The sequence below is a fragment of the Nematolebias whitei genome, chromosome 15 (assembly GCF_014905685.2).
Source record: "Nematolebias whitei isolate Nwh7 chromosome 15, NemWhi1, whole genome shotgun sequence".
Classification (NCBI taxonomy): domain Eukaryota; kingdom Metazoa; phylum Chordata; class Actinopteri; order Cyprinodontiformes; family Rivulidae; genus Nematolebias; species Nematolebias whitei.
The window spans coordinates 9,744,011-9,756,160 of record NC_056512.1 but is presented as its reverse complement, the minus strand read 5'-3'; the positions used below and the strand labels follow the sequence as shown (position 1 = coordinate 9,756,160).

General features: G+C 44.2%; 1 protein-coding gene across 2 annotated transcripts in view; it reads right to left on the bottom strand.

The window, feature by feature from the left end:
• ap2a1 (adaptor related protein complex 2 subunit alpha 1) overlaps positions 1 to 12,150 on the bottom strand; it is a 115,466-nt gene that overhangs the window by 70,926 nt on the left and 32,390 nt on the right. For both annotated transcript variants that reach the window (XM_037688797.1, XM_037688796.1), the window contains exons 3-6: positions 4,359 to 4,552; positions 4,141 to 4,270; positions 3,937 to 4,038; positions 500 to 759 (exon numbers count right to left, since the gene is read on the bottom strand). In XM_037688797.1, coding sequence (XP_037544725.1) covers positions 500 to 759; positions 3,937 to 4,038; positions 4,141 to 4,270; positions 4,359 to 4,552 — 686 coding nt within the window. The remainder of the gene's footprint in view (positions 1 to 499; positions 760 to 3,936; positions 4,039 to 4,140; positions 4,271 to 4,358; positions 4,553 to 12,150) is intronic.

Below are 12,150 nucleotides of genomic sequence, written 5' to 3'. Positions count from 1 at the left end.
AAAAAAAAAAAAAAAAAGTGTCTTGAAAAAACTTCAATAAAAGATTTTCTTATAGGTCAAAGTTTCTGCGCGGTGTTTGTGTCTTTAAGAACTATTATGAATTACTAAGAATTAGATATAAAATACATGTTAATTTTGTATGTACTACCGGTAATAAAAAGTAGTTGTCTCACTGCAAACCTACATTCAGTATTTATTACACATCCGTCTGCAGTCATGTTTTTGACGTTTCATTCAACCTTTATTTCTATAGGTGTCTCATTGAGCCACAAGGACTCATTTACAAGAGAGACCCGTTTTAAACAAAAACCACAGATGAGGTACACAATAAAACAAGCATATAAAATGAAAAGTAAATAAGTGATATCAAACAAAATTAAAAAATTGCTACGTTATAAAACCGGTGTAAAATACTAAAAACAAGAACATGTATGCATTGCTTTTTTCTTTGAACTTAATAGATGTTTAAAATCCCTTGGGGAGGTCCAAGTTGACCTACCTGTCATAGTGAATAATAAGTGAAATGGCTTCAAACAAGATGGCGTTCTTGGCGTTGGAATGCTGAACCTTCTTGGACTTGGGCGGCTCCTGAGCTTTATTGAGAATAGTCTCCAAGCACTCTACCAGCCGGCCTTTCACAGCTCCGTCTTCTGGAGGAGGGTAGCACTGCAGCAGACGCAGAAGCTTGCAGGACAGCCACGGAGCCGGCACAAAGTAGTAGGTGTAGTCCTGCAGATCCGTGGAGGCTGAAGACACAATCTGGAAAACAGAGTTGGATTTCTGTGCTAAAACCAGTCAAAGCACATGCCAAGTTTCTGTTTTTAGTGGAAAAAAGAAAACAAAAAAAAAAAAACTTTAGGACATTTTTTAGGGTGCATTCACACTAGCCCTGTTTAATCCTCTTTAATCGAACTCTAGCTCGTTTTCCTAGAAAGTCCGATTCGTTTAGGGAGGTGTGAACGCGCTATCGAACTCTGTCACGGAACAAAAAGGCGAACTCTGGCCCGGGCTAAAACCTAGGTCACGGTCCGGTAGAAGCAAACTCCAGCGCGGTTCGAGTACAGTGTGAATGTAAACAGACCAGACCCCGCTCCACAGGGTAAACAAACACGCATTTCTCTTACCTTATATGGAGCCGTCAGCTGCCTTGTGTGGAAAAACAATATTCTCCATGGTCTTCTGTCTCATCTTCTGCTCATGCTAAGTCCATTTTTGAAAAATGACTAAATATAACTCCTAAAACTGTTAAAACTTGATGCCACTTCATTTTATTTTTATTTACAGAAGAAGTGTCTTCAGAGGTTTTTGTGTCGTTTCTTTCAGTAGTTCTTGGTGCAGCGCCCCCACAGGCGAGCGGGGGAATAGGTTGGTTCAACAGGTTGACTCGACAGCACAGTGCAGTGTGAATGCAAACTCACCAGCTCAAATGTAAACAAAAGGTCATGAATATTGGTCCCGAACCGAACAGAGTCTAACAGACTTTCTAGTGTGAAAACGACCTTAATTAATTTTTGGATACAAGAGGAATACAGAAGATCGATAGGAGGTCATGCAGTTTGCAGACTATTGCGTGTTGGATTGTATGAGGATTAATGTTCAGACAAGGTTTATTACTTGGGATGCAACATAAAATATGACATTGTACATTCTATAAAAGTCTGTCAAGAAACTAAACAACCTGCCAACTTAAAATATTAATTTTACTTGTTTTGTTTTACACCTGATACAGTTGATGTCATATTAACCCATGAATGAACTGTTCATGAAATTTGTTTATGACAGAATCAATGACCTCACTGCTCATGAAACGTTTATATTTGAATTAGGATTAAAATTAGGGATGAATCGATCAACTTTTTTTTTACTTCCGATCCAATCCCGATATCGATCCAGTTCCGATATCATGATCATCATTGATTTCATATGAGGCTGTAATAATTTCCTCTCAAGAACAATTTGTACAAATATATGCATGCGTGTCCAAAAAGGCAACTTGGAAGTTTTAATAATGTTGGATAAGTTTTAAAGTTAGATTTAAATTCTGCTAACACAAAATATGTTTTTTTTTATTCCTAGCTTTAAAGTGGATATTAAAGTGATTAATTTAAGTGCTTGTTTAAAGTTATTTTATATTTTTTAAAATAAGGGGCAGATATAAGATTTTTTTTCTTCTTTCTGCACTCTTTTCATTCATTGTTTTCTTTTTGATGATTTTTTTTTTATTTTGTTTCTTTTACATGAATGAATAAATTAATTAAAATAAAATGGCTTTAAACATCTGCTAAGTTCGTGGCATAAAGCAATAGACATGTTCCTGTTTTTAGTATTTTACATCACTTTATAATGTAGCTGTTCTTGTTTAGTTTTTTTTTTTAATTTTATTTATTATATAATTTTCAAATCATATGTTTTTTTTATGATTGTCTACTGTTGTATTGATAAATATCTCCTGGAGGGTAAACTATATCTTGGCTGCAAGTATCAAGCTGAGAAATCCTTCATTTTCTACAACTGATAGTGGTTGGTCATGAATTATGATGAAGTTTAGCAACTTCTCGGTAAATATTTGAGCACCGGGGCTTCAGTGATGTCTTCTTGTTCAATCCGAAGCAAGCAGCCTGATTTCGGTCAGCCACGCTGAGTCTGCCCCTCCTCAGAGACGGACAGACTGAGCTGGGCAGATTGGACACGACTGGCCGGGGTCAAGTTGGCTGTTTTAGGTTGAGCAAAGAGTAGCGCCTCGCTGAAGCCACAGAGCTCGAATGTCCAACGTAAAACTAACTTTACCGCGGTTTAATGTGGTGCTATGGCTCTGCAGACATTGCACGTTCCTGCCTAGTTTTGTGGTGTTTCTAGTGTAAAATACTTCCACACAGCGGACAGGTTTAGATGAAAAGTTTGTTAGCCGTTAGCCACAGTGCTGCTAACTCCGTTCTCACGTTGTAGCTGGCTGCAAACTATGAAATGGATTTCCTGAATGTGAGGCAGGTCTTATTACTCTGGGTTAATGAAACGCGTCTCCGTTCAAGAAATCCATTCCATAGTTTGAAGCCAACATGCATCATGGATCAGAAATATCGGCAGGTTGGATCGGAAAAATCCGATACGTAAATTATACTGGTATCGGAGGCCGATATCGATACTGGATTGGATCAGCCCCATCCCTAATTAAAATATAATGCACATCAGTATAATTCACTTGCTTTTGGTCCTAAATTATACCCAAACTACAAAGAATGTTCAGCACAAAAAAATAATTTTAACAATTAGGGCAACACTGTGGCTCAGTTGGTAGAGCTGTTGCCTCAGTGAGAAGGTTGCCAGATCAAATCCCGGCCAATGACCTTTCTGGGTGGAGTTTGCATGTTCTCTCCGTGCATGCTTGGGTTTTCTCTGGGTACTCCGGTTTCTTCCCACAGACCAAAAACATGCATGTTGGGCTGATTGGTAACTCTAAATTGTTTCTAGGTGTGAGTGAGAGAGTGAATGGTTGCTTGTCTCCGTGTCCCTGTGATGGACTAGAGACATGTCCTGGTGTCCCCCACCTCTCACAATGACTACTGGATATGGGACACCAGTGACCCCCGCGACCCAAAAAGGAAGAAGTGGGTAAAAGAAAGAAAAATGGAAGGAAGAAAGGAAAGAAGCAGGTAAAAGGAGGAAGGAAGGAAGGAAGGAGTGGGTAAAGGAAGGAGGGAAGGAAGGAAGGAAAAAAGAAGAAGGTAAAGGAAGGAAGGAAGGAAGGAAGAAGCAGGTAAAGGCAGGAAGTAAGTAAGACGTGGGTAAAGGAAGGAAGGAAGGAAGGAAGGACGGAGGAATGGATGGATTTTAACAATCAGTTCAAAGTGTGATCAACTCATTAAATCAAGAAAGGGCAAATAAAGCTGACAGAGTAAGAGGTATAAATAAATGTTTTTCCTTTAAGGACACACTCACCCTGCTGAGTCTGGAAACAGCCAAAGAGACGCACGTCTTGAACTCGTCTGGATTTTTCTGGCTCAGACAGGTGATGAGAGAGATGGCTGCAGTCACCACCCCCTAAACCAACAATAAATCCAACTCGTAATCAGAAAACAGCAGCTGTGCATCAGAGTGTCGTGTTGTATGGAACCACGTGTCCAGTCAGAGGTCAGTTCTTACCATGTGTTGGTCGTTAAGCAGGTGCACCACACGTGAAGTCCATTCCCCCATCAGCACCAAGTCAGGAGAAGTTTTGTAGAGCCGCAGCAAACAAAGGGCAGCCGACTGCTTGACACTGTCCATCGTGTCTCTGTGGTTCATCACATTCACACAGTTGGGTAAAGCCGTTTACATTCACTCACAGCAAGATTGAATTTCAATTCCATCCTCACACTCACCCAGCCACCAGGATGCGAGGGATCTCACTGGCAAAGGCCTCTGCCATCTCACGACTGCCTACGTTGGCAATGCAGTGAAGCGCCAGGCACATGAAGGTGGGGTTCCTGCTGGACAGGTCATTCTTGATGGCATTGTTGATCAAACGAATGAGCTCACTGTTGCTGTTTACCAGCACTGAAATAAACAAGTACCCCTGCAGAGACAGATGAGAGAAAATAAGTGACATGAAAATACAGTACAGGTCAAACCAAACACAGTCTGTCGCTCACTCAAGTAATCATCCTTTTAACAACGAGCATTGTGTAATTTCACTGACATTTTAACTTCTTCTGTTCTTCTTGTTCTCGTATCTCGGTGCAATGACAATAAAGCTTATTCTGATTGATTCTTGCAAGGCTTCTTATGAAGAACACTTCAACACGCTCTTGTGAAGGGCGGACGCATTTCTCTTCCTCTCCCTTTCCACTTTGCTCTGTCCCGTCTGTGAAACTGCTTTAGAGCCTCTATTCTACAAATCTTCAGAATCATAACTATGAACTTGGATTTGGTCAGTTGGTCCCTCAGCACAACTGATAACATTTCTTTGAAGAGAAGACAGGCTTTAAGTGAACCGATTTGCCCTGTTGGCACGCACGCAGCTGGATCTCTCATCGACTTGGAAGGCTTGATGAAGTGTCTCTCTCTGCTGTCATCTGTGGATTTTAAAGGACACATATTTATTTGGATTTATAATAACAGGTTCCTGGTTCATCAACAAACAAGGAAGTCGTCGGCAGCAAATTTGGACCTGGTCATGCTGCTTGCCTTACGATAGCTTGGTTCGTGCCTCGAGCACCCAGACTCAAATGCTTTTGGCAAGATGGAGCAGATCTCGGGGATTATTCTCAGGCATGGTCCAATGGTGTGGCCATTTAATTTGGACATTTCGGAACCAAGTGGATTGACACAGACTTAAGGTAGATGTCATTAATGTTCTGCCTGCCCCCAAAAGAATCGTGTTTATCTGAATTCAGCTCCCTGACTGGCCTTGACAGGCCATCTTATCTTAATTCGCCTGGAAGTTTTTGTAAACCTAGGATGCTCTGTCCCTCCCTCCCTCCCTCCCACCGAGGAAGTCTACAGACCAATCAGAAGGGCCCAGACTCTTTGGATTCTATTCTGACGTCCTTGGCTGCCCTCGGCACCCCCTCGGCACCCCCTGAGAGTGCATGGATCTCTCCAGAGGGAACTATTTGAACTGAGCGATTTTTATCTGAACTCTGCAGTGCCTCTGTGTGTTGTCTCTGGACACACTCCCCTCCCTTGCGTCGTCTCCCCCCCGAATATCGGCATCATTATGTGCTAATCGTGCAAGTGTTTTTTTTTCTCTCCCCATTATCATGCCGTTAACCTTCAGCCAAAGATTGAGCATGTTGGGAATTTTTTTGTCTCCGAATCCTACGTGTCATTTTTCACCACTTTTTATTGTCTGTCCAAACAGGTCTCACTTGTAAATGAGTCTTCGAGGCTCAATGTCATTTATCCGTTTAAATAAAGGTTGAATGAACGAAAAAGAACCTGCAGAGATGTGCTCTGGTCATTGAACAGAACTGTCCTGAGCTGCATGTTAAAGTGTTACACAGTAAAAGTCTGTGTTTGATAGAACTCCAAGAACATTTTTGAGTTGTTTAAGATGTGAAAAGAAAGATCAAAAACTTTAAAAGTATGAGCAGTAATCCAGATTTCTTTGCTTGTGGTGAACTAAAAACCACCCTAATCCTGACTCATCCTTAATTCTGCTTACTAAACACTTCCTGTTCCTGAGAAAAACAGACTATAGCAGAGTTAGGAAATCGTCTCAGTGGCAGATACTGCAGCCTTGAACATAATGAACCATACATTTTTAAACAATCACCACTAAACACTCTCAATACCATCATATTTAACTTTAAACTGTTTATAAACAACAAAAAACTGCATAGTTTTGATGATCAGTGGTTCACCGATTAGGAGAAATGCACCCTGCTCCTTCAACTTGTCACGAGTACCAATGTATTGTTTAAAGTAATAAAAATACAGTGAATTAAAATGATGTTTCACAGAGTCTCAAAGGCTGTTTTGTATGAAGCTCAGCATCAAAATGTGTTCTTAATAGTATTCAAAGAAAACATCTTCAAACATTTACATCACTTGTTTGTTTAACATTCAAACTATCGTACAGTCTACAGTGGTGGTAAGAACCCATTAAAATTGGTTTTAAGGTTATCTTGAATCATGACAGGGCTGTAAAAAATATATATTTGACCAAGTACAGATTCCTTTTTTTATTTTGTTACATTTACACATTTACAAACAAATAAATGTCCCTATCAGTTCATTTGTTTCTACAAATGAACTAAATAAATACAAAATGCAGTTCTTAAATTATTTAATTTATAAAAAGGGAAAATTATGTGCAGACCATCCTGGCTCTGTCTGAAAACCACTTTCCTCCCGTTAAATCACAAATAGATTTATTTTTCTTTTGGAAAGCTGAGTTCAGTGTCACTTGGTCTGATTACTGCCAGACCTGTACATTACACCCACCCATCTACCCATCCACCTACACATCCATCCAGCCATCCACCTACACACATCCATCTACCCATCCAATTCAATTCAGTTTATTTATATAGCGCCAAATCACAACAGAGTTGGCTCAGGGCACTTTACAGAACATTCACATACATAAAAGACAATTAGTAAAGTTCTTTAAGGAATCCACCCACCCCCACACACCCACCCACACACACCCACACCCCCATCTACCCATGCACACACACCCATCTACCCACGCACGCACGCACGCACACACACATATTCACACACACACACACACACACACACATATACAAACATATACAGGTCCTTCTCAAAAAATTAGCAAATTGTGATAAAGGTCATTATTTTCCATAATGTAATGATAAAAATGAAACTTTCATTTATTTCAGATTCATTGCACACCAACTGAAATATTTCAGGTCTTTAATTGTTTTAAATACTGATGATTATGGCATACAGCTCATGAAAACCCAAAATGCCTGTCCCAAAAAATTAGCATATTTCATCCCACCAATGAAAGACAAGTGTTTTTAATACAAAAAATGCCAACCTTCAAATAATCCTGTTCAGTTATGCACTCAATACTTGGTCGGGAATCCTTTTGCATGAATGACTGCTTCAATGCGGCGTGGCATGGAGGCAATCAGCCTGTGGCACTGCTGAGGTGTTATGGAGGCCCAGGATGCTTCGATAGCGGCCTTAAGCTCATCCAGAGTGTTGGGTCTTGCGTCTCTCAACTTTCTCTTCACAATATCCCACAGGTTCTCTATGGGGTTCAGGTCAGGAGAGTTGGCAGGCCAATTGAGCACAGTAATACCATGATCAGTAAACCATTTACCAGTGGTTTTGGCACTGTGAGCAGGTGCCAGGTCGTGCTGAAAAATGAAATCTTCATCTCCATAAAGCTTTTCAGCAGATGGAAGCATGAAGTGCTCCAAAATCTCCTGATAGCTAGCTGCATTGACCCTGCCCTTGATAAAACACAGTGGACCAACACCAGCAGCTGACATGGCACCCCAGACCATCACTGACTGTGGGTGCTTCACACTGGACTTCTGGCATTTCCTTCTCCCCAGTCTTCCTCCACACTCAGGCACCTTGATTTACAAATGACATGCAAAATTTGCTTTCATCCAAAAAAAGTACTTTGGACCACTAAGCAACAGTCCAGTGCTGCTTCTCTGTAGCCCAGGTCAGGCGCTTCTGCCGCCGTTTCTGGTTCTGGTTCAAAAGTGGCTTGACCTGGGGAATGCGGCACCTGTAGCCCATTTCCTGTACACGCCTGTGCACGGAGGCTCTGGATGTTTCTACTCCAGACTCAGTCCACTGCTTCCGCAGGTCACCCAAGGTCTGGAATCGGCCCTTCTCCACAATCCTCCTCAGGGTCCGGTCACCTCTTCTCGTTGTGCAGCGTTTTCTGCCAAACTTTTCCCTTCCCACAGACTTCCCACTGAGGTGCCTTGATACAGCACTCTGGGAATAGCCTGTTCGTTCAGCAATGTCTTTCTGTGTCTTACCCTCTTGCTTGAGGGTGTCAATGATGGCCTTCTGGACAGCAGTCAGGTTGGCAGTCTTACCCATGATTGCGGTTTTGAGTAATGAACAAGGCTGGGAGTTTTTAAAAGCCTCAGGAATCTTTTGCAGGTGTTTAGAGTTACGTTGTTGATTCAGATGGTTAGGTTAATAGCTTGTTTAGAGAACCTTTTCATGATATGCTAATTTTTTGGGACGGGCATTTTGGGTTTTCATGAGCTGTATGCCATAATCATCAGTATTAAAACAAAGACCTGAAATATTTCAGTTGGTGTGCAATGAATCTGAAATATATGAAAGTTTCATTTTTATCATTACATTAGGGAAAATAATTACCTTTATGCTATTTTTTTTAGAAGGACCTGTATAAACTGCTCAGCAGCAGCAGGTGTCCAGATAAACAGCATCCTCCTCCCTGCTCTGTGCGGCGACTGCAGAGCGGCTCGGGAACATTAATGGAGTGTTGTTTCTCACAGTTCAAAATTGACAAATCTAGAATAAATCTCATCTTTCCGGTTCGTTGGGACCAGGGAGTGACGAGAGAGGAACCCTGCGTTTTTCTCTCCTTCTGAGACTCTGGAAAATTACATTTAAATCAGAATTTCCTGAGCTTCTGCGAGAGGGGACAAGATCTGTTCAGAAATGACAGGAAACGTCATTAGAGTTCCTCCGCACCAGGGTTTGAGCTGTACTGCAGCGTGAATCCCAGGATGAAAACGGTTCGCCTATCCGTCTGGAGCGCGCGCTCATTGCCATTCGTTTATAAAGTTATAAAACGGGCAAGCGTTTATGCTGTGAAACTCACATGCACGCTGATGTGAGCTGGTGCGCGCTGAAGGAGAAAGAAAAAACATGCGCCCCCGAGCACGGAGATCGTTTGTGCGTTTGCTGATGCTGCGAGACGCAGCTCATGAGTTGTGCTCACGTTGTGTGCAGCTAGACCGTGTAAACGCTCGGGGAGCGGGTGCACGTATGAGCTGACGTGCCCTGAAGTCGTGTGTGCGCGCCCTCATTCATGCGACGCCTTAAGCCAGGATTGCCACGGGAGCGCGCTTTTGACGCTGGTGCGGTCAAGAAGCAGCGCCGGCATCGGTGGGGCGAGGTTACCACTGGGCTCGGTCTGCAGAAACACGTTCATTCTCGGCTGCGAATCACGTGAGCTTCTGAGTGATTCCACGAGCTGCAGTAATAATTCAGAAAACCTTCTTCGAGGATGAAGGAGCGGAGCCGCTGTGAGGCTTGTGAAACTGTTGACGCCGCGGGAGCGCGTGTTTGACACCACTGCGATGAAAACGCGTGTCGCTCCTGCCGAGAGAGATAAGTTACTGGGCTCGTACCGCGGTCTCACGTTTACGTTGACGTGAACGGCGGGCGCTAAGAGCTGCGTGCGCGCTTTCATGCCGTGGGAGCACGTGTTGGCACCGCTGGCAGTGAATGAAAACAACCTTAAAAGGCTCATTCATGAGGAGTGTGTGTGATGGGGCCGCTTGTCAGATCATCCGTACTGACAGCCTGGCTAAAAGACACTTCATCATAAAATTATGTTTATTTCACATCGTGTCATCAACACACCTCCAGCAAACCGACACCTGGTTATCCTCCCCTTGAGCTCCGTGGTCTGTTGTCCTAGAGGGCCCCCGTTGGCAAAATCCGGGAAAAAAAAAAGAACTTCTGCATGCCGGGGACGTCTGACGGGAGGGGCTGGCGTAGCAGAGCTGGGGAGGCGTTGTGCAGCCGTGGAGCATCTTGAAATGATCTCTCGCTGATGAAAAGGCCCTCCAACAAAAGCTTCTGCAGCTCTCCTGAGAGGAAGGTGGAGTGATGAGCCAGGAGAACCTCTGGGACCTCGTTCTCTGGCTGCGATGCGGGGCGGCAGACAGCAAAAGAGGCGCACCGGTTGGGGATGACGTCAGCTGCCCTGTAGACAGAGCGTACTGCAGGGGCCGATAGCGTCGTTAGCAAGCAGCCGCTACGAGAGCGGAGCGAGCTGAAGGTCAGAGGGCCCACCGTCTCTTCCCGCCTCTGAACGTGTACGCCAACAGTGTAACGTGTTGTTCGCTGCGACCGTCTGGAACGCTGGAACCGGCCCCCCAATCTACCAGGAAAAAACAGCTGTGGCCTCGCCCGTAGGACGTCCTGTGGGAAAACGAGGCCAGATGGATCAAGACAGTGAGCCGGAATGGAACCTAGTAAAACAACCTTCCCGCCGGATCATCCGAACTGGCGGGAAAAGGCGTGGGACGTAAAAGAGGGTCCCTTCATGTCAGCCGCCTCCTGGGTTACGCCGGGCAACCCCAGAAGGCGCCGTCGGCCGGGAGCGGTGTGATCGCCGATGCGAAACGAGGTGGGATGAGGTGAGCATTCACTCAGCCCCCCTCCACCAACACTACGCTCTCCAGGAGGGAATGAGCAGCGGGGGGCTGCAGCTGAGCGCCACCTGTCCTGGAGGAACCATCCGATTCACTCCGAGGGTCGGCAATAAGAGGAAAATTACAAGATGGCGTTTTCCAGCGTGTAGTGACCTGTCACTGAGAAATATTCCTCAGCGCTTACCTTGAAACAAGACTGCTCGTCTGCTTCTCCTCGGGGAGGAGAGCTCACCGGATGACCGGAGGTCGACGTGCCGGGCCAAGCATTCTTAACAAAGGTTGGTTATCTACACAACTTTCCTTCTTCGTTCTTCTGACAGTCCTATTAGCTTGCTGAAGAAAAAATGGGAGCCGATTTCCCGCTCTTAACGTAATATATACGGACCGGGTGGGGCCCACACAGCAGGTGGGCGTGGACTAAATTTTTCAGTGCAATGCTTTGCATATCGGGATAAACCCGTCAGCGAAGCCTTAAAGGGCGAAGCTTATACGAAATAGAACTCTACTGGATGCTCGTGATCTCTGGGGCCTTAAACGTCACTCCACCTCAAACAGGAATGCCACTGTCAAGGAAATAACAGAATGGGCTCAGGAATACTTCCAGAAAGCATTGTCAGTGAACACAATCTACCGTGCCATCCGCCGTTGCCAGCTGAAACTCAACAGTGCAAAGAAGAAGCCATTTCTAAGCAAGCTCCACAAGCTCAGACGTTTGCACTGGGCCAGGGGTCATTTAAAATAGAATGTGGCAAAATGGAAGACTGTTCTGTGGTCAGATGAGTCACGATTTGAAGTTCTTTATGGAACACTGGGATGCCATGTCATCCGGACCAGAGAGAACAAAGATAGCCTGAGTTGTTATCAACGCTCCGTTCAGAAGCCTGCATCACTGATGTTATGGGGTTGCATGAGCGCTTGTGGCATGGGCAGCTTGCATGTCTGGAAAGGCACCATTAATGCAGAGAACTATGTTCAGGTTCTAGAACAACATATGCTCCCATCTAGACGTCAACTCTTTCAGGGAAGACCCTGCATTTCTTAACACGATAATGCCAGACCACATTCTGCAGCAATCACAACATCATGGCTACGTAGGAGAAGGATCCGGGTACTGAAATGGCCAGCCTGCAGTCCAGATCTTTCACCTATAGAGAACATTTGGCGTATCGTAGAGAGGAAGGTGCGACAAAGAAGGCCCAAGACGATTGAATAGTTAGAGGCCTGTATTAGACATGAATGGGAGAGCATTCCTATTTCTAAACTTGAGAAACTGGTCTCCTCTGTCCCCAGACATCTGTTGAGTGTTGTA